Source organism: Condylostylus longicornis, unplaced genomic scaffold (genome assembly GCF_029603195.1).
Source record: "Condylostylus longicornis isolate FDR11 unplaced genomic scaffold, ASM2960319v2 ptg000031l, whole genome shotgun sequence".
Taxonomy (NCBI): Eukaryota; Metazoa; Arthropoda; class Insecta; order Diptera; family Dolichopodidae; genus Condylostylus; species Condylostylus longicornis.
The window spans coordinates 303,646-326,425 of record NW_026578000.1 but is presented as its reverse complement, the minus strand read 5'-3'; the positions used below and the strand labels follow the sequence as shown (position 1 = coordinate 326,425).

Genomic DNA, 22,780 nt, shown 5'->3' with positions numbered 1-22,780 from the left:
CAATGTTTATGGGACATATTTTTTTTTTTTGTTTAATTTTAAATGTTGTTAACGTTGTTCAAAAAATTTTTTTAATGCTTCCATTCTATAAAATCATATTATAACATTTATTCAGCATGAAAACATGATTTATAAATAAAAATAATATTAAAATTAATTAATATTGAAAAATTTGAGAAAATGAATCAAAATTAAATAATATTCTTTAAACCTGCTTTTTAAAATTTAGTTCATACAATATTTATATTTTAAAATGCTATACAAATGTTGTTATTTAATTTACTATATTAATGAATTATATATAATTTAAAATTGTTATATAATTTAATATTATAATATTTTCTTCCTATACAATTAATATTTATTTAAGAGTTATTACAATAAAAAAAAATCAAAATAGTTGTTAATTGTAATAAAATATAAAAATGATATTATACATATAAAATTTCACATTTAAAATATTATTTTTAATTAAATTTTCAATTAAATTTTCAATACAATATGAATATTTTTAATAATTCAGTTCAGATTTTGAAATCTATAATTATAATCAAAATACTATACGTGCTGTTAAAGAATTATAATCGAAAATGTAAAGAGGTTTTTGTAATATGTGTATTCCAAAAACTATTAATGGAAACTGAGATCATTATCTCAAAAACACAATTATATCACAAAATATCAAAAATTTTTGATGTTAGCATTTTAGATTATTAAAAAGACCACAATTTAGAAATTTTATATATTATGCAATATGATTATATGAGAGAAAAAGTAGAGCAATAGACACAAAAGTAAGAATTCTTTTATGTCTTACTTCACTTTTTAACCTACAATATGCTGTGAAAAAACAGAATTTCAGAACAGAACGTATAAGAATCATTGAAATACAACCGAAAATCTAACATATATAAAATATTTTCATTAAAAAAAAAATATTTTTTTTTGCCACGTTATTTTTTTTTTTACATATTTCTTTATATAGTACCTAAAATTGCATTTTACAGCATTTTATTAATTACACTAACATAGCTTAATTTTTTAATTGAATTTTCATTAATTTTTCTGCCAATATTGTACAAAAAACAATAAAATTAACTATTAAAATAATTCTATAAATAATAATTTTTAAAATTTTTAAAATAATCAGAATATGTGCCTACATCTGATTCAACAATTATTAATGCTATATAAATGTTTTACATTTTAAAAATTTTAAACAAAAGAACACTGTTTTTATGAATTTTTTATTAATATTATAATGCAAAATAATTATGTATTGAAACAAAAAAACATATTTTTACCTCATTTTATTAAAAAATGTAATTTTTTTTATTAAATATTCTTTTCATCTTTACTTTTTATACTGAAAAAGTAAAAAATAACATCTAACACGAAATCTAACAATAATTTGATTCAATCAACAATTACAATTACAATATTCCAGTGTAGTGAATCAAATTAAATTTTTTATTTTCAATCATATTTGCATTATTATTCTTCAATTATCTTTATTTCAAAATACATAAATTCCAAATAAATAAATAAAATAAAATTAATATTGAAAAAATTTGAGAATAACTAAATACAATTAATGTGAATCAAAATTATAATTGAAAATAAAACCAATTTCTATAATAAAAAATTATTCTAATTACAACAAGTCATTTATTATATAAATAATATAATGTACAATTTGTAATACATTGTCTATTATATACTTTAATTAATAAAAAATAAATAAACTGATTTAATATATTTATAAATTATAACTAAATGTTGTACAATAAACAAAAAAAAAAAATGAACAAAAATATTTAATATTTTTAAAAACAAACAATAAAACTATATGCATAAATTAATAAACAGATTAAAATATTTAATTAATAACACTTAAAAAGTGAAAAAGAAAAATAAATACAAAAAAACACAAACACACATAATGGTTCAAAAATAAATCAATTAAAATATTATTATGTATGTATTTTATTGTAAACAAAAATTTATTATTATTTTATTAAGAACAAAACAAATTGCAAATAAAAAATAATAATGCAAATAAATTTTATATAATATAGTGTAATCGATAATGTCTTAATCGATATTACAGTAAATAAAAGCATTGTAATTTTTTGATGTTGTCAATATGTCTACAGCTGTACCGTAATCTATAATCTCAAAAAATCCAAATGTCACGTAATTAATATAATTTCAATTGCCGATTTATTGTTAAAATTCATTAATGAAATAGCAATGAAATTTCAATTAATATTGTTAAATTTTTGTTTTTGGCATTTCTGTAATAATTTCAACTGCTTAATTTGGTTATATTTTTTGTTTAAAATTAAAAATTTTTGAAAAAGAATAAGAATAATTTATCTTAATGGAAATTTCTTTATGCAACTGCAGAACAGATGGATGACGTAATCAAAGGAACGAGTTTAAGGCAGTTCCTTTGATTACGTCATCCATCTGTTCTGCAGTTGCATGAAGAAATTTCCATTAAGATAAATTAGTAGTGTAATAAGCACATTCTTATCAATTCCGCAACTATGATGTTGTATTAGTAAAATTCATAAAGAATAATGTAATTTAATGGATTTTTTTTTTTCCTAGAAATTTTCAAAAATCAAAAATAATTTTGTTAGTAAAGCCCATTGTCAATCGGATTATGTGGAAGTTTTTTACAAACAAAAGTATCTGATTGGTGAACAGATCATATATGCAAATAATTTTTGTCGACTGGCATTTTTGATATTATCGATTACATTTATATGCATACATTATATATATGATTATGTATAATGCAATATACAAATTCTAAGTATTATTTAAAAAATATATGTACATATATATATATATATATATATGTACATTTTTTTTTATTTCTTTAATTTATCAAATAAATGAAAGATAAACTCAAACCATTCCAAAAAAAAAAAAAACAAAATTTTGTTATTGTATAGATTTTTCTATTCTATATTTAAATTAATACTAAAAAAAAAGAAAATAATTCAAAAAAAAAAAAATAATATTTCCATTTTATAAAGAAATATGTACTAAACGTACATACATACATACATAAAATATATATTTCTTTCTATATTTTTTTAATTTAATTTTCTTTTTAATATTATTTTATTTTTTTTTTTTTACTTTGACATTAGATATTGTGATTTAAATATAATATAAAATATAAATTTAATAAAATATTTTTAAATATATTTTAATTATTTTTTTGTGCATTAAAATATACTTACATTATTAAAATAAAAATATTGAATTATATAAAACTTTTAATTATTAAAAACGAAAAAAATAAACACAAAAATATATAAACTAATAATTACATTATAATAAATTAATATAAATATATAAAAACAAAATTTTTAAGCTTTTACAACAAAAAAATGTGTATTTCTTTGATATATATAAAACAAAACAAAACAAAAAAAACGAAAAATATTTACATGCAAAAATTAGTAAAATAATAAAAAAAAAAAAGAAATAACGAAAGTATCTGAAATAAATTTGTAATAAAAAAAAAAAAAAACAATATAAAAATATATATATATAAATAAAAGTACTAAATAAAATTAAAAATAAAATTAATTAAATTTTACAAAATAAATAAGCAAAAAAAATATTATATAACATACAATGCCTAAAAAATAAAACAAATAAAAATAAACATACGAGATTTTATATTAAAAAATATAAAATAACTAAAAATAAACAACAATCATATAATATCAAAATAATATTTATAATAAAAAAAAATAATATAAATATAAAATAATGTTTAAAATAAAACATTTGAAAAGAACAAAATTTATTTGAATTTATAAAAAAAAAAAAGATCTTTAATAATTAATATTTGAAATTTAGCTATTCAACAAATATGTACATAATATTTAATATTTATAATATGAATAATATTATACACATATATATATACATTATATATTTCATATTTTATAATTATAATATAGAAATAATATTCAATTATGTATTACAACCAATATAAATGTACATAAAAAATAAAAACAAATTAAAAAAAAATATGAATGAATTGAGAAAAAATATATATATATAATTAATTTTTTTTTTATATATAATAAAAATTTTATTAAAAATTCTATGCAAAAGCTATATATATATATATATATATATATATATGTAATAATTATTATTATATTATACAACTTAAGAAATATAAAAGAAAAAAAGATATATACACTAAAAAGATATAGGTTCCAAAAAAAAAAAAAATTAAAATGAAAATAAATATAAAATAAAGCTACTCTCTGAACATTCCAACTTATGTAATAATATGATGGTATTCTAAATTCTGTTTCATACAACAATAATTTATATTTGCAAAAACAAAATGAAATTAAGACAAAAATTAAAAATTTTTTGTAACTAAATTGAAAAAAAAAAAAATTAAAATAAAATTATAATATAAATAAATAAATAAAAATTATAATTGGTATCATAAAAATTTATTAATTTGAATTTTTTCATTTTATATTTTTAAAATCCTCTAAACACAGTTATGCTTTTAAAATATATAATAAATGTAAGCTTTTCAATAATTTCAAAGTTTTGGAAATTCCAAACTTCCAAATTATTTAGCAAAGTTTCCAAATTTTGCAATTCTCATGCTAAATGATAAAATATGTTAAGTGTGAGATCAATATATTTAGCGTGAATTCGAAATTTGACAAATTCTATTGAAAAAAAAAATATTCAAGCTTACTTATATAATATTTGCTCAAACATATAAATTCAATTGTTATTTTTTAATATTAAAATGTATGTACAATAATATGCTTTTTATATAAATTTACAAAATAAAATATTTACTAAAATGTATTTAACAGAATTGAAAATAAAAACACAAAAAAAAAAAAAACCATTTATTTTGCATAGTTCATACTTTTGAGTTCTTATTATCTCTGTATGTAAATAAATTATTTATTATGTATTAAACAAAATAAAAAAAAAATAAAAAAAAAAAAAGGATACAAAAATTAAAACAGAAATTATAAGAAATAAAAGTTTAATTCAAAAGAAGAAATTTATTATAAAAATGAAAAATAAAACTAAATAAAATAAATTCAAACTAAAAATTTAAATAAATAAATACAAAAACTTATATATAAATATATATTTTTTTAATAATCATTTATATATATATATATATACACATATATATATATATATGTATATATAAGTATATATATATATATATATATGTATACATGTACAATTTCCAAAAAAAATAAGAAAAACTATAAATAAATATATATATATATACATAAAGAAAATGTAAGACAAAAATGTAATAATAACAAAATATATATAAAATATAAAAAAAAAAATTAAAAAAAAAAAAAAAAATAAATAAAAAAAAAATCGTATAAAAATCAAAATTTAAAAAAAATATATATGTACATATATATGTATACGTATTTGTTCATACATATATGTATATATACACATATATATATATATTTAGATTATTATTATTATTATTTTAATTATTATTATTATGATTATTAATATTATTATTAATATAAATAATTAAAAACAAAAGAAAAACTAAATCGATGTTATATATACGTATAAAATATATATATTAAAAACAAAAATAAACAAAAAAAAAAAATATATGCATTTTTTTTTTTTATTTTTGCCTTAATTATCCCTTTTATACCAATTGTTAAAATATGGGAATGTTAAATAATTATGTACAGTGCAAATTTGTTCTTTGTCGCTCACATTTTAATTCTAGAACTAAATTTCAATAATATTCGACTTACTCAACAATTGTTAAAACTGTATTATTGAAAAAGTCTTGGCTGAACTGAGCATTTACATTTTTGTAAAAGACCCTTAAAGTTTTGTAAAATAATTTTTTTCTTTCAGTTGTAGTCATGTTTCCTCATAATTTTATCCAATAATTATTTGAAAATAAATGAGAATGATAATAATTTTTTGACACTATAATTAAAATTACAATTTAATTCAATAATTAAAGCCCTCACGATTAAGCATATCAAGTAAGATAAGATCTTAATATTTTGCTTTATGGTAAGTATTTATTTGAAAAATATCATTATTAAAACAATGTGATAGAAAATAACAAGAATCATAATTATCATGATGAAAATTTAATAAATTAATTATTGAGAATTATAGATGACAAAAATTATGTTCTAAGAAGTTATTGTTCACGTACGTATCATTTCGGGAATTTTATATAAAGAAGGTATATATATTAGAATTATGATAATTAAGCTACTATTCTAATATAGTAATTCGAATAATTTATTTCAATATTCAATATACGATTCTTGTAAGAAAAATTGCAAAGCACCAAACTCAAGAACGTACCCCTTAAGTATACCGACCAATGATTAAATAATCTGTCCTTAAAAATTTCAACCTAAAAATTTAAAAATTTGTAATATAAAATACAATAGTTAAAATTTCGATGTTTTATTACATAAATCTACATTACACTCATAATATTTTACTTTTTCAATATTTATTTAAGTATTACTAGTTTACTAACATATACATATATTATAAAAAGGTCAAATATGAAGCAACCAAACACATATCCACTGTTGTTTATATAATATAATTTTTTTTACTATATTAATAATATTAAACTTCTATATTTAACCCTATAATAATTACCATGTACAATAAAAAAAATTGGCTTAGTTTCACTATATTTCCGAAATAATTTTTGTTTTTGATAAACGATTTATAAGAAAAGTTAATGAGCATTATTTCAATCCTTTTTAAGTGAATATTCATATTCATACACTTGTTTTAAATTCAGAATATCAAAACTAAAAAAAAATAAAAACAAAACAAGAAGGTACGTAACCTAACTATAAAAAGAACTAAATTTTAAAATAAATTAAAAGGAGCAAATTTGTCTTACCTTGACAAATTTTTTTACCATAATATACAATATATGTATTCACATATTAATAAAAAAAAAAAAAACCTAAATAAAATTGCTAATTGATGTATAAAAAAATTAAGAATTTAATTTTTTAGTTGATTTTTCCCTAAACTTATTCAAATTATTTTCACAGCCCATCAGAATGACTTGTCTGTAATTGTTCTATTGATACGGATAACATTTCAAGACGTTGAACTAATTGCATCATATTTTCTTGAGCTCTAGCCGCAGCTGAGTTTAAATCGCTACCATTTTCCAAAGATTCTTCTTCTGCAGTTGCTAATTCAAAATGTAATTTTGCTAGACTTTCTTGTTGCTCACGAATTTTATTCATTTGTTCCATTGTATTACCTGAACCTAAAATATATATTGAATTAAAATGTATGCATTTAATCAATGAGAATTATTTCTATATTGTATGCACACATACCAAACGCTTTAAGTTTCCCTGAATGAAAATCATCAAGTAATCCTAATAGAGCTTGTTCCATATGTTTAACATCAGGTTCTTCTGAGATAAAAGAATGATGTTTAATTGTTCGATCATCAGAATTGTGATTTTTTGATAATACGCTACTATTTGATTTGCCTTTTACATTATTTGTGTTTTCTTTTATTTTTTTTTTTTTTAATCAAATAAATGAACAAAAATTTGAAGAACATAAACAACAAATAAAAAATAAAACAAAAAAAAAATTAAATTAAACAAAATCGTACAAAATAAAAAAAAAATTAATTATATAAGTACCTATTAAAATATACATTCTGTACACATAAAAAAAACTAACAATAAAATGATATTATTACATAAATAAAGTATTTTACATAAAAAAAACACAAAATTTATTTAAATTACAATTAATAATCCAAAAATACCTATGGTTTCCATAAGTAATTATCAGTATTGAAGTAGATACAAAATTATAAAAGTATACTAGTATACAAACCTTTAAGAAATTTCCTCGGTGGTAATTTGAAATCAAATCTTGATTCATCATTTCTCAGCCGTCTCTCATTAACATATGTAACTCTAGCTGTAGTTTGTCCTTTCTCTGAAGTTGTTTGTTCAATAGAACAGGAAGCTGAAGCAGAATTAGGACTTCTTGTTGTATGAGTTGTTTCATCATTACTAGATTCACTTTTTATCTACAAAAAAATTGTTAAAATCTATATTGTTTATATTATTTGTTTTTTTTTGTACGTACCTTTTTAATAATAACTGGAGAAACTGGAATTGGTGGTGGTGATTTTGGATGTGAATTATTCACATTTTGGCTATTTGGTTCTTCTTCTGTTTCCCCATCGTTCACAAGTTTCTCTCTCTCAACAAGATCTTCATCATTAGATTCCATAATACTCTTAAGCTTATATCATTTTATCGATAATTAATTATTTTCGTTTTGAAATACAAAAAAAAAATATCAATTAATTAATATTAATTTTAATGATTATTTATGAACACAGAAATTAGCTGTGGACTTGACATATGACATTTAAATAAATGTAAAAAAAACTGTTAATGTCAAAATGTTAATTTGATTAGGGTACGTTTAGAAACGCTAAAAATGGTAGTAGAAATGGCACTTTTTCTGACATTTCATTTTGAAAATTGAAATACTTACCTTAAAATTAATAACGTTTCAGAATTTTTATTATCAAAATGTACTCTTAAATTTAAGATCGCAGCTGCAAAATAAAACATTCAGAATAAAATAAAAGAATAGCAATTTATTTTACATTTACATAAATGAAGAAAGTTTTACTTTTGTGGACTATTAAGAATTTGATTTTGTTTTAAAAGTGATTCAACCTACCTTATTTTCATTAATTTTAATATATACATATCTTATTGAAATGGAAAAATACATATTTATTCGAATTTTGTAATTAATTGGATTTCGAAAATATTCTGTTCTCGACATGTCTTAACAATGAATACGTCAGCACATACAAATTTCATATTGGAGTGTGTTTCCACATTGTGTCTTATTCCTTTTGGCAAATTAACTACCATTAAAATTATACTCTAATCACCAATAAAATTATATTATACATACTTAATGAATTTTTCTATGAAAGTTCGTACATTTTGAAAAATTCGTAATATGTTTCGAACACCTAGCCTAGAATGTTATAAAGTTCTCTGCTGATCTTATCGAGAGAATGGATCATGTATGCATATTAAAATATAACATATTAATTGCAGTCATATTAATTGAAATATTCATAATTTTTTTTACTTAAAAGAATTTCTTATGTTGATTAATTCATAAAACGGTATTATTATAAGATTCGTACTATAATTACCCATATAAATTACCCATATGTACAAAATTATGTATGTATACATAACATTAGATACACATTGGTTTTTTATTTTCTGCACTATTTGAACAAGTACAATTTTTTTTATTAATAATACTTCAACTTTCGAATAATTTTCTATTTCATTTACGTTTACTTATCCAATTTTTTATGTACAGATTTATTATATAACAATTTTGTTTTATTCTTCTAACCGCTCTTCTTCTTGAAACCCATTGTATAAACCATATGAACAATTCCTACGATTCCAACACCACATAAAGCTACAGTTAATCCAAATAATCCTCTATCTAATGGGCCACCCTTTAGAAAAACAGGTAAGTCATTCTTAGCCTGAAATTTAAATTTAAAATGTTATCAGATTTCCTCTAATACCTATATTTATATGCATTTCATACATACATTAACATTTACAGTTAATTTTTTAATTAGTTTCCTTTAAATTTATTTACTTACTTGAAATTTTGTATAATTTGCTTGTAATTTTTCTGGTAAAGCCATTATTGTTGTGATATTTATTTCAAACCTGAAAATATTATGTAACTTAATAATTTTTTTAAGTAAACTTGAATTTTATAAAGAAAAAATAATACTAAAATCTAAAAATATTAATTATAAATTTCAATACAATTTTATTATTTTATCAAACAATTTTATTTTAGAATAAAAAACAAAAAAATTCAAGAAAATAACACTTTTGTACTGTGAGTGAACCTTAATGAAAATTATTTTCTTAATTTCTATGTTATTTCTTCCGTAGAGTATTTAAGAAAATATGCTTTTGTATGTTATGATCTATAAATAAAAATTTATACAAAACCCATACCTATGCTTTAGTAAAAAAATCTAAAGACATGCAAATATCGTAATTGTTTAATTGCATATTATTGCAGTTTTTATTTATACATATATGTAGTTAAAAATAGAATAAATCAAATTTGAAATATGTAAGTGCAACATATGTGCACAATATGTGATTGCATTATCATATGTCACACGGACAAAATTTGTTAGATCAACCATTATCATTATTAAGTGAGACGTACATTAATTTATAATATTAACACACTTTCATAACTCATTCATAATCGATAGACACCAAAAACTGCAATTTACAAAATAAAAATTTTTACAGAAATAATGTACTGTGTGTAAAATTATAAATTTTATATCTTATGCTTTTATATAAAACTCTAATCACAGATTTCACTCATTCTCATTAAGAATGCAATTAAAAAAATTGTGGCAAATGGCTGTCCAACTTACGGAATTAAAATTATCTAGAATTATTCAGCAATACATTTCAGAAATTCTATTTGCTGAATAAGTCACATTAACGATAGATTTACATTTTTATGTTAACTTAACATTTTTCTAATTTAAAATCAAATTTTTTAATTGTATTTAATATTTTTAAAAAACAACACTCAAAAGGACTACCGAAACAAAGTGACAGGACAGATCCAATAAAATGAAAAATAATTTTTCGCCCTACTTCCTAAATCAGTGGGTGTCAAAGCTGTGTTATTTTCTGAAAGAATTCATTTTTCTTTTTTATATTTTATAATTGAAAAAATATTATGTTAGGTAGATGAACTTGGTGAACTAATTTTAAAGGCAACGAAATTGTTATATAAATGCCTTTAAGCCTCATGTTTAAGTTGATTGTATTTGAAAAGACTTTACTAAACGAAAACGAAAAAAAAGTCCAATTTTTTTCCATTCTTTTCATAATTTAGCGTTTTTTTTTTCATATACTATTTATTTTATTGTAGTTTATTATTAACTCGGTGTCTATTTTAATTAATTGGAATTATATAACGTATGTAGTTCCATTTCTTCTCTAATTTATTTTTATATCAAATTAAATTTTATGTTAGGCCTCAATAAATTCATTGATGTTTGCTCAAAGTTACAGACAATTTTGGTGGGCTAACATAAAATAAATTATTAACTTCTAATTTGAAGAAGCAAAAAAAAAAAAAATAACAGATTTTGAAAATTATATTGTATTTATAACACTTGTAATAATAATCAAACATCAACAATTTTTGGCAACAGCAATTTATTACTTTATTATAGAAATAATATAAATTTACAAGTTTTTAAATATACTATAAAACATTAATACAAAAATAAATTACATAGTTAATAATTTATTTTATAATTTTGTTATTTAATCATATCTATTTCAATTTTTCAATGAAATTGAATAAAATAACATAAAAAATTAAGATATTATTTTATAAATATAATGTGAACAATTAAAAAAAAAAAAAAAACAAGCAATGAAAAATTAAAATACAATATTATTAAATTTTATATTTGAATAATAAATTTTGAGTTATTATTATTTATTATATAAAATACAAAAACAAAAAAAAAAAAGAATATTTATTCACTGGCTATTTTCATTATAGTTCTTTTTTTTTCTTTTATATAATAAAAATTAAAATAAAATGTATTAAAATTTAGTCAATTATTGAATAAGTTTTATTTTATAAATTTATTTTTTTTTTTTTCCATTTTGTTTAAATATGTATGTTAGAATACAATTAATTGAATTGATATTTTTATTTTATTTTTCAGTCATTCTAAGCGTTTTTTTTTTTTTTTTTGTTTTTATATCCCACCATATTCATATTATATAAATAAGTTAAATTTATTTATTAAATTTGTTGTAAATATTTAATTTTATTTTATTTTTTGTATGATGTAATTTTTTTTGTAATATAAAAAAAACAATGAAAAAATATTTGTAATATTTTTAAAATTTATGAATGCCATACAAAGGCTTATTTGATTATAAATTGAATATTATTCATGTCTAATGTATTTTTATTTTAAAAATAAAGTAAAATTGTTTCAAAATTATTTTAATTTTATTGTAAGCATTTTCATTAATTTCAAAAAAAAAAAAACAAATAATTGTGCAAAAATTTTCATAAGTAAGTTTTTCAAGATGTCTCGCACATACATACATATTTAAATATATTGACATTTTTATTTATTTCAGTTCTAATAATATAATAATTTTATTATTTTTTAATAGAAATTTGAATAAGAAACAAAAACAAAAAAAAAAACAATAATATGAGAAAATCTATTGTTAATCAGGTAATTCAAGCTAAGGACACAATTACAATTTCATGTTATTAACTTAAGGAATTTTATATATATATACATATATATATAAATATAAATATATATTTTTTATTGATTTTATTAAATTGTTATTTTCAACATTGCAATATCAAATTACAAAATTTAAGTGAAATGTGAAAATAAAAAAAAAATTTAAATATTGTAAATATTTAATTTTAGTTTCCTTTATTTTTTTTTTTCTTCTTTTTTTTTAATTTAAATTATAGGATTTTGTTCAATACTTTATATAATAACTATTTATTTACTATAATTATATTATACATTCTTAAAAATAAATTAATCTGGGTGGGAGAAAAAAAAAACGCAATATTTTTAGATTTAATAGAAAAAAAATTGAGAATTAAAAATAAGTAATTATTAGAATATAACATTATTTATTTATTGTAAAATTGTTATTATTTTATTATAGTTAATGACAAAAAAATGACATAATTTCTTAAGTAATTTTCATAATTCAAAGCTCAATATTGAAATAGCTTTTATTTTATTACTTTTAGTCATATTTTTTTTATTATTTTTTTTTTTTTTTTGTTTTTTTTTCTACTTCACATTACCGAGTTTAATTTTATTTTTCAATTTATTTATTTTTTTTTAATAATATTGTAATAGTCTATATTAAATACAAATATTAACAATTATTTTTATGTATATATATATATACATATATATATATTTATAGTTTTTGTTCAAATTTTTAAGAATGCTATTTTGTAAATATACTATATAATAATTATATAAACTATTAGGCTAAAATAACAACACAAAATTTAAATTTAAATTGTAAAATGTACAAAAAAAAAAAAAATGAAGAACATTTTTGTTTATTATTTTTTATACATTTACCGTATTATATTTTTTTTTTATTTATTTTTAATTTGTCTTTATATATATATTAAACATTTATAAATATATTATTTATATTACTATATTTATAATTAAAAATGTTTTCGTTTTTTCTCTTTTTTTGTTTTTAATATATAAAATAAAATTCAAAATATTACAATAATAATGTTTGTATAATTTTTCAAAATTTACAAATTTATAGTTTAAAATTAATAATTAATAATTATGTACATTATTTATAATTACATTAAAAAAAACATTTTTATATACTTGCATTATAATTAAACATTATATTATTTATAAAATTCATTATCTTTTGAGAATTCAAATGTTTTGAGTTCGAGAAATATACAAAATATATATATAAAATTAAATATATATATATTATGTATAAAACAAGTGTATGTACTGCTAAATTATTACTTTTATATCAGAAATTTAGTATTCTTTTAGATTTTTATATTTGTTGTATAGAAATAATTATAGACATTTAAAAAAAATAATAATAATATTTATTAATTTTCGATTTATAAAATTTATAATAATATATTCTGTTTCAAATTTAAAAAAAAAAAATTATAATATTCGACGATATTTCACTTATATTGTTTTTTGAACTTTCCATTGAGTTTTTCATAACAACAAAAAAAATAAAATATATTTTTTTAATACAAATTATAATATTTTAATAATAATTTTTTAAGATATGTTTTATAATTATGTTTTAAAATTAAGAAATAAAAATAAATTTTCCAATTACAAAATCAGGCTATAAAATTCAATTCAATTTTTAAACTAAATTAGAATAATACAGGCATAGGAAAGTAATGAAGTTTTTAAAATACTTATATATGGTAAAATAAATGAAAATCAAATTTATTTTTATATATATTATAATTATAATTAAATTATAACAATTTTTTTAAAATTAACAATTAATTATTGTTACATAAAAATCTATACGATTTAATACAGCATTTAATATTTTCAGACAATTGTTTTAGAAGAAGAAGAAGACGAAAAAAAACTCACATTTAAATAATATTAAACCACAATGCAGATTAAACTTATTTATTGATTCTATATAGCATATACTACATATATTTCTGTGCCCCTCATATTTCTCATATTTCATCAATAGAATATGGTTTGTTGTTTATTACTTTAAATATTCTTTTAAATGTCTTTTTTAATTTTCCTTCTATATCAAATTTTTGCTTTTCTTTTATCTGGCTAGATTTTTCTAAATCACAGACTTAATCTAATTTACATACTAATACGTTAAAGCTGCACAACATTAATATTGTATATGAAAAAAAATGGAAACTATAGAAAACATGTTTCTCAGCATAATATTATTAATTATAAATTATTTATTTAATAAAATTTTTAACATATCGTACTTTATTATTCCAATGAAATAGTAAATTTGAGACATAATAAAATATGGAATATATTGTTTATATAATAAAAATAGTAAAAAAATAGTTAAATTATCATATGCTTTTCGAAAATTGATGAAGAGCAGAACGATAGCGTTTTTTTTTTTTTATAGAAAAAGACATGAAAAATTAATATAATATTAAAGTATTAAACTGTGTTCTTTATACTCTTTCCGTGCTAACATATTTTTTAAATAAATTATTTGACGGCAGACTAATATTTCCAATTATAAGTATAAATCAGTTGTATTTTAATTATTCACGTTTTTTAATTAGTACTCGTATAATAATATTACAAAGCATTTGTTCTTTTTTTTTTCTTTAAAAATTTAAAAAAGACGAAATTATTGCCTATTCTTATAATCTGTTTGTTCAATTTATAAAATTCTTTGTTCTTGCAATAATGATAAAACATTTTAATGCTAATATTTTATTAATAATATGTATTTACATAAAAATTAATATTTATATATTTTTATATTAAAGTATGTTACATATCAATGTAAAAAATATATTTATATAACAATATATATTTTTTGTTTAAAATTGTGATTTAGAAGTTTTTGTAATTATTTGTTAAAATGGTTTCTATTGATATAGTATAATTAGTAATTTGAAAAATTATTGAAACCTTGTTTTCTATTTTCAATTGAATTAAAATTTGAAAAATTTAATAAGAAATAATATCAATAAAAATAAATTAATAATCTTTCTCAATTTAAAAAAAAAAAATTTGAACAAAATTTACTTTTATAAATTATTTATAATATTTAGGTTTAGATCATGCACTATTAAATATTTTAATATTATTGTAAAATATCAAAAACATTTTATCAAATATTTATTTAAATTGTATGTATATTTAAAAAATAAAAAAAACATATAATACCAACAAAGCAACAATAGTATGTTGGTTGAGTATTAACAGTAGACGGTTTTGATAAATGTGTTATTTTATTAAGTTATATTTAATTGTTGACAGTAAGACATAAATTAATCAAAACATATAATATTGTTAAATTAGTAAACCAATATGTACATATATATATATATCGCGAGTTTCTAAAATCCCAAAGGATATGCTTGTAAATATATAAGATCGTTATAGTTACCCTTCAAATTAATAGATTTCAATATCATATGAAAATCTTGTCTTAAAAAATTGGATTTAAAATAAAATTTTATTAATTCGTATACAAGCGATAATTTATAATTTTATATATAATTTTATTCCATTTACTGTAGAAATAATTTTTTTCTTTGTCAGAGGCATTGCAATTTAAACAGGTAGGTTTATATAATAACACATTCTTCTGTATATGAAAAGTTTTACTTATTCGTAAAATTATATAATTTTTGTATATTTTGAAATTCAATTAATTGTAATTCATTTCGTTAAAGAAATTTTTACTATTTTATCTACTATTTTAAACTTTTTAATGACAATAATTCAAAATGAAAATTTTAAATAAATGTAAATTTGCAAGATAATTTATTCTTTCCGAAAAAGTTATTTGTTCATTGAAATGAATATTGTAATTTATATTATTTTTTGTAATTTTATTAATAAAATATTTTCATATGTTAAAACTAGAAAAATATCACTATTTATAAGTTTTATTTTGTCTCTTAAAACAATACAACCAAGAATGTAGTTTCGGCTAATTGATTTGCATGCACTATAAACCTCCAAAAATAAAATTTTTTGCAAATATTTTATCTTTGAAGCAAAAAATGTTTATTATATTAAACAAATTCGAGCTTGGTTTATTTCTATTTTTCTAAAATTAAAAATAAGAATATTAAAATATTTATAGAATAAAGTTTATTTCGAATTAGTTATACATTTAATTTTTAAAATTTTTAAAACTAAAATACTTTTTGAATTTTGGTTTTTTTTTTTTTTTTTGCGAAGGAATGTAAAAATTATTATAAAATATATAAAATAAATATGCATGTACAGAATATTATATTTTCTCAATTCTTATAAATATTGGATTTGAAATAATTTGATATTCGAGATTCTTGTGATTCGATTTTAAATTACGAGAAAGGAGATTTTTGTATTTTAAAAATACCTGTTAATTAGCTACTTACAATATTTTTATTTATAATGAGAGATTGAAAAATTAAGGTAAAATTGGAACTTGAAATAAATTATATTTAATTTTTTTTTTTTCCTTTATGGATTTATGTTTTTTCAACAAGAGATTTTTTTTAATAATAGCGATTTTAGTACCAAAAAAATACTTTACTTGAAGTTAATTTTTATGAATTAATACAATGCAATACGAACTTCAAAAACTACCAAGCTCAAATTATGATTAAAAAACCGTATTAGCATTTAGGGTTATGTAAATATAATATGTATTTTAATAAGATTCAATTTTTATGGTTTAAAAACTCTATTTTTCTCAATTAAAAACATATATAAATTTTATATTTAGATCTGTATTAAAAAAATATAAAAATAAATGTAAAAAGCCTAATTCAATATTAATTCAATTGATACTATTTGTATCAATGTCAAACAAAGAGAATTGGATATTTTTTTGAAGAAAAAAATCCAATTCTCATTGTTTGACATTATTTGATAATATTTAATAATAAAATACTTATTAAAACAATAAAGATTAAAAAATTTTACTTAAAATTTAGAATTAGTCAAAAAAAAAACAATGTAAATATATAAGAAAACTGTTTCCTGGTTGTAAAAATTTGATCCTTAAAATAAGTTTTTCTATTATAACAATAATAATTAATATATAAAGTAAAATTATCAATTAATTACAATAACTTTGTTCTTCAGTATATTATATAAATATGAATTTTTTTAAAATATTATAAAAACATTAACTGAACTAATAGTGATTTCATTTTAAAATTAGATTTAAAAATCTTAGATATAAAATTTTTTATTTTAGAAACAACATTTACAGTATATTTAAACATGAATTTTATCATATTTAAATATCTGTTTTATAGGAAATATATTTGTTTTTGAATAACAAACAGGTATTATTTACCGTGATATCGCTACATACAATTCATTTTACATTCCCTTCCTCATTTCTTCGTTTTTCCTCTCAAGTTATTTAAAAGCTAACAGGTAAATCAAAGAAATGGGAAAAACTTACAAAATAGTGCAGTATCAAATACATATTTATATTACATTTTTAACAGATTTCAAAAAAAATTTCATTGGATTAGTTATTTTTTATGTGATACGATACTTCTCGGTGATATGATATTAATTAAGTAATTTGTTCAATCAAAAACTATTATGATTTTTAGGCTAACATAATTGTTGTATAATTAATTAAAGTAAAAAATGCAAAGAGAAACAATTATAAAAATTTTTATTTTTAAAAAGAACTAGAAATTTGATTTTAAAATTCCAATATGAAATTATATAACAAAAAAAGAGTTTTATTTAATTAAAAAACTTTTAAATATGATATGAATAACGTAGAAGACAAATATGTAGATTATTTTCCAAATGATTCCAAATGTATTTAAATTAGTTTTGTTTTTATTTTTTAAATATTTAATAAATTCGTACTCATATTTGAATTAATAGTAGTAAATTAAAAATAAATATTTATATACAGATTTATATGTATGTATATATATATATATATATTCATTTAATTTTAACATTTTTTAATAAATTGTTTTTTTAATTTTATTTTCTGAATTTTATATACGTATGCGTTTTATTAATATTTATTAGTTTTAAAATAAAAAAAAATAATTATTTTTCAAAGTAAGCTTGTATTTTATGTATAATTTATATTTTATTTTAATTATAATATACATATATATATATATATATATATATATACAAGTGTATTTTTTATTTTAATTTTATTTACTGATTTACCTAATAGTGTGTAGTAATAATAGCTAGGTATAGGACTAAAAAAAAGTTTTCTTGCTATTTAAATAATTGTTTTATATAATTTTTCCAAATTTTATTTTATACATTTGAATGAGTTCCAACGCTATTAGCGGAACCACCAGTAACATTTGTTGAAATATTTCCACTACCACTGATTCCACCAGTTTGAATATTAGAAACAGTTCCAGTACCAGTATTAGTTAAATTAGTATTTGAAGTTAAATTACTGCCAACATTACTTAAACTATCTAATTTACATCGTGCTTCTTCTTTACGTTCTTGAATTTGCAATAATTCTTGACTTAAATCATTGCATAATCTTAATAATAAAATATTTTGCTCCCTAAGATGCCGTAATATATCAACAACATTTTTATCCAATTTATTATTTATACTGTTATTACTATTACTATTATTGTTTGCTAATGAAACGTGACGTAATTGTTCACTTATAGCCATAACACGTTTTTCGTAATCTATTGAATTTGTATTCAGTGCTGCTGTATTTATTGATACTGATGAATTACTACTATTCGTTGACGGCATTGTATTACCAGATATCGATAAAGTAGAACCAGGTCCAATATTAGCATTTGGTATGGTAATACCACTAGAACAATTTCCACTAACGGATATTTGCTGCTGTAATGAAGAGGCAACAGATGGAGGTAAAGATTGAAAATGTTGTTGATGATATTGTGACGATGATGATTGGGGATCTGGTGGTGATTGAGAGTTTCTTGGAGTATTTGGTTTACGATATACTTCAAAAGCACTTGCTCGCTGACTTGTTTGTAATGAAGATATGGTGGGACGCGGTGGTGGTGGGATTGATGTTGGTATTGATTGTATAAAAGATGTTGATGAAGCATTTGTTTGCGATGATTCATAACCAATATACGAAGTAGAAAGTTTATCAGAAATCATCTTTATATCAATAAAAAACAAAATGGACAAAAGTATACAAAATTGTTAAATTAATTAAAATTCAAATCAAGTTTTCTCTTGTGGAAGTTACTATTGAACATAATTATTATTGTGCAAAAAATGAAATAAATTCAAAGATTTAAATAAAAAATAATGAATGCAAATATTTTTGGTTGCATAAAACGTTTACGCAAAGTTTTATGTTAATTTTTCTGATTCAATCGTTATAGATATAATTTAGTATTATTTAAAAAAGGAGCAAGGTTAAAATTCCTTACCGTTTTATTTGTGTCAGGAAAATGAGTAAAATCAGCAAATCCAGTTAAATTTGAATCTATTTGCATATCGAAACTTGTTTGTTGAATAATCTAGATATTAAGATTAAAGTACATATGGGGAAAATCAAAATACATTTGTATAATCAAAATTAAAAATTAACTTACTTCGGGTTGAGTTGGATGATTTCCAGTAAGTTTCAACTTATTCAAATCTAAACTGCTACTGCGAGCGTGACGTGGTCTGGGTGGTGGTAATGGTGGTGGTTCTTTTTTATTTGGTAGCGGCAAATTATTAACATTTGCAATACCAGAGCCTGACGCAGTAATAGTTGTCCCTGCGGTTGAGGGTAAACTTCCGTCAAAAACATTTGAATCACCACCACTTCCACTCCCTATGCTTGGTTCACGCTGTGGAGGAGGTGGAATCGCACCAATATTTTTACTAGGCAGTTTCTTGGCTTGAGGTCTCTGTATAGCTCGGAGATCATTTCCTTGTAATGACTCTCGGTGATGAGTTACTCCTGAACTGTGATGATGATGTTGTTGCTGTTGCTGTTGTTTCGGACTTGATTCATTTTCACGGATTGTTCCAGAAGCTGGATCATAAACAAAATTTTCAGACTTACGTATTGCACGACTAGATACTAATTCATCATCATTAGCTTCAGGACCAACTAAAAAAAAAATTTATTAATAATTACTTCAGTAATTATTACAAAAAGTTTTATGTTATTTAATTACCAACAGGGGTTACTCGAAGTGGTACTGGATGTAAAATTTGTGGGTCAGAAACAACAGCTTGTGCAGTTCTTTGCATATCAAAATTAACTGGTTTTGGACCCGGACTAGAGACATTAGAAGTTGGAGATTCAGTAAATTTAGTCCACTCCTATAATTGTTTTTATGTTTTTAATAAAAATCTCATGTATTATTTTTATCGAAATTACTTTATTTTGATTTGTCCATTCTTTCGCTAACTCCTTTATTCTTAAACGAATCGGAGAAACAGGTTCAGCTGGGGGGGTGTTGGAGCTGCTTCTATTTTTATTAGGTTGTGTGGGACTTTTTGCTTTTGATTTATCATGAATTTTACTTGCAGACTTTAAAAGAAAAACCAAACAAATTTAAAACCAAAGTTTACAATAAAATTTTGATATGTTGATGCTTTACCTGCGTTACATTGGATATTGTTGCAGTTTTTGAGTTGCCCTTATCAATTGAGACTTTTCTAACAGTTTCTTTGTTTTCCATATTTGATTTTGCCACAACTGATCCGTCTACAACTGAAGTTTTGGCACTACTGGAATCATCATCATCCAAATGCAATAAGTCAGCTTCCGGGGGTTCATTTTGTTGTGTATGCATACTAGTAGATGATAAAATTGTTGGATGTAAGCATTGTGGTAAAATATTTGGTAATGGAATATTATTTCTTCTTAAAACTACAAGATGCATTGCAGATGTAAATTCTGCTAAACTTAAAGCACCATCTCGCGTTACATCACATAATTGCCAAATATGACGCAATTCTTCAACAGGGATCCGAGATTTTTCAAAAAATACCCTAAATTATAGAATGGTAAGGAGATTAGTCCATGAAAATTACACTTTATAAATAACTATACCTGGCGATATGACCTGATACCAAACCATTCGGATCTGGTTGAATAACTTTAAACTGTTTATGATAATATTCCTTCTGTTCATTACTTATTTGAAATATAGTTTCTAAATCAGTTTCATTATCCTCATCAGAACTATGTCGGTCCGAAGACTCTTCTTCAGTTCCAAGTAATTGCCTATGTTCATCTCCTAATAAACCCTGCCACAAAGTTTCTTTTGCCCAAGGTCTTTCCGCTACGCTATTCGTTGGAGTTGGACTGTCACTGTTTGTACTCCAAGCTTCAGGGGAGCCTCCTCGGTGTCGATGCTGAAACATTTTCTAATCAATATGGATTTCGTATAAGCATATATAAAAAAACATGTAAAAAGTGGAAAGTAATAAGAATAACAACACAATACAAGTTACAAAGTGAATATTTTTTTTTGTTCATTTTGCAATCATTTTAAATTACATTTACTCTTCCACCGGAATCGTTATGTTCTACTTCAGAATCGGTACTTAATAGTTCAGATGCCGAAGGTATGCTAGCTTTTTCACCTCCAGGTGCAGTTATCACAGTTGCTCTATTAAGCCCAACTAAACTTGGACTTCGGTTATCGCGTTGTTTTGCTCTTGTTTCATTATTTATTGTTACTAGGCCATTTGAGTCCATAATTAACGATGATGTTGAACCTCCAGCACCACCACTAGCACCAGAAACTGATGAATTTGAAGAACTAGCTAATTTATTAAGAGTTGCATTTGAATTCGAAATTCCGCTGGATATTTCGGCTGATGATTGTCTTCTCGGCGGTAAAAGTGAAGGCAGATCTTCTTTCCAGCTAAATCTTGGCAAAGGTAAACTAATTGATGACGAAATTATCTCAGAACGCAAAGGTGTAATAGAGGCTTGGTACGCAGCTATCAATTTCAAACACGAATAAAATTGTGACCTTGAAATATGAATGGCCGTCTGTGGTATACCAGCAATTGATGTTATCTATAATAATCAAATGGATTTATGCAAAAAGAAATATAATTTACATGTAAAGAATAGTAAACCCATACCTGCCGTATTGCATCATTTGATAAATTAGCTGATCGAAATAATTCGGTCGCTTTTAAAACTGGAATTTTTCCAGTTTTTTCAACATCACAACAAACAAATAAATCGCTAAAATAACGAGATTCTGCTTCATTCAAAGTAACTTCTTCCATTTTAAAAATAATTATTTTAAAACTTTTCAGTTCTATCAATATGTAAAGGAATTTTTTTTAAATACAAAAATTTTTATTCTGCCTTAGCCT

The 22,780-nt window shown here is 20.5% G+C and overlaps 3 protein-coding genes across 8 annotated transcripts; all 3 read right to left on the bottom strand.

The window, feature by feature from the left end:
- Positions 1–6,403: 6,403 nt before the first annotated feature.
- Positions 6,404–8,467, bottom strand: LOC129608417 (coiled-coil domain-containing protein 28A). Of its 3 annotated transcripts, none has more exons than XM_055519906.1 (4): positions 8,194–8,467; positions 7,936–8,134; positions 7,419–7,499; positions 6,404–7,345 (listed from the first exon to the last, which is right to left on the bottom strand). In XM_055519906.1, exons 1-4 carry the CDS (start codon positions 8,338–8,340, stop codon positions 7,116–7,118), a joined length of 657 nt encoding a protein of 218 aa, XP_055375881.1. In that variant the 5' UTR covers positions 8,341–8,467; the 3' UTR covers positions 6,404–7,115. The 3 variants fall into 3 exon arrangements, with proteins under 3 accessions (XP_055375881.1, XP_055375882.1, XP_055375880.1); XM_055519907.1 differs by having other exon boundaries at positions 7,419–7,496; XM_055519905.1 differs by having other exon boundaries at positions 6,406–7,345; positions 7,419–7,598.
- Positions 8,468–9,291: 824 nt separating this feature from the next.
- Positions 9,292–10,218, bottom strand: LOC129608511 (cytochrome c oxidase subunit 7A1, mitochondrial). Of its 3 annotated transcripts, none has more exons than XM_055520043.1 (3): positions 10,140–10,218; positions 9,770–9,839; positions 9,292–9,646 (listed from the first exon to the last, which is right to left on the bottom strand). In XM_055520043.1, exons 2-3 carry the CDS (start codon positions 9,812–9,814, stop codon positions 9,503–9,505), a joined length of 189 nt encoding a protein of 62 aa, XP_055376018.1. In that variant the 5' UTR covers positions 9,815–9,839; positions 10,140–10,218; the 3' UTR covers positions 9,292–9,502. The 3 variants fall into 3 exon arrangements, with proteins under 3 accessions (XP_055376018.1, XP_055376017.1, XP_055376019.1); XM_055520042.1 differs by lacking the exon at positions 10,140–10,218 and adding an exon at positions 10,028–10,118; XM_055520044.1 differs by lacking the exon at positions 10,140–10,218 and adding an exon at positions 10,017–10,085.
- An 8,405-nt stretch (positions 10,219–18,623) lies between these two features.
- Positions 18,624–22,711, bottom strand: LOC129608339 (ralBP1-associated Eps domain-containing protein 1). 2 transcript variants are annotated; one of them, XM_055519800.1, is made up of 9 exons: positions 22,541–22,711; positions 21,945–22,472; positions 21,495–21,799; positions 21,040–21,433; positions 20,817–20,969; positions 20,611–20,758; positions 20,035–20,543; positions 19,870–19,959; positions 18,624–19,591 (listed from the first exon to the last, which is right to left on the bottom strand). In XM_055519800.1, exons 1-9 carry the CDS (start codon positions 22,688–22,690, stop codon positions 18,743–18,745), a joined length of 3,126 nt encoding a protein of 1,041 aa, XP_055375775.1. In that variant the 5' UTR covers positions 22,691–22,711; the 3' UTR covers positions 18,624–18,742. The 2 variants fall into 2 exon arrangements, with proteins under 2 accessions (XP_055375775.1, XP_055375776.1); XM_055519801.1 differs by having other exon boundaries at positions 18,624–19,447.
- Positions 22,712–22,780: the final 69 nt, after the last annotated feature.

Coding starts and splice junctions, on each gene's coding strand:
- LOC129608339 (XM_055519800.1), bottom strand. CDS start 22,690: ATGGAAGAAGTTACTTTGAATGAAGCAGAATCTCGTTATTTTAGCGAT. Junction 20,544..20,610: donor ACTTCGAGTAACCCCTGTTG/GTAATTAAATAA, acceptor TTTTTTTTTTAG/TTGGTCCTGAAGCTAATGAT. Junction 19,960..20,034: donor ATCATCCAACTCAACCCGAA/GTAAGTTAATTT, acceptor CTTAATATCTAG/ATTATTCAACAAACAAGTTT.
- LOC129608511 (XM_055520043.1), bottom strand. CDS start 9,814: ATGGCTTTACCAGAAAAATTACAAGCAAATTATACAAAATTTCAA. Junction 9,647..9,769: donor CAAATTATACAAAATTTCAA/GTAAGTAAATAA, acceptor TTTAAATTTCAG/GCTAAGAATGACTTACCTGT.
- LOC129608417 (XM_055519905.1), bottom strand. CDS start 8,340: ATGGAATCTAATGATGAAGATCTTGTTGAGAGAGAGAAACTTGTGAAC. Junction 7,599..7,935: donor ACCGAGGAAATTTCTTAAAG/GTTTGTATACTA, acceptor AAAAAATAAAAG/AAAACACAAATAATGTAAAA. Junction 7,346..7,418: donor AGGGAAACTTAAAGCGTTTG/GTATGTGTGCAT, acceptor TATATATTTTAG/GTTCAGGTAATACAATGGAA.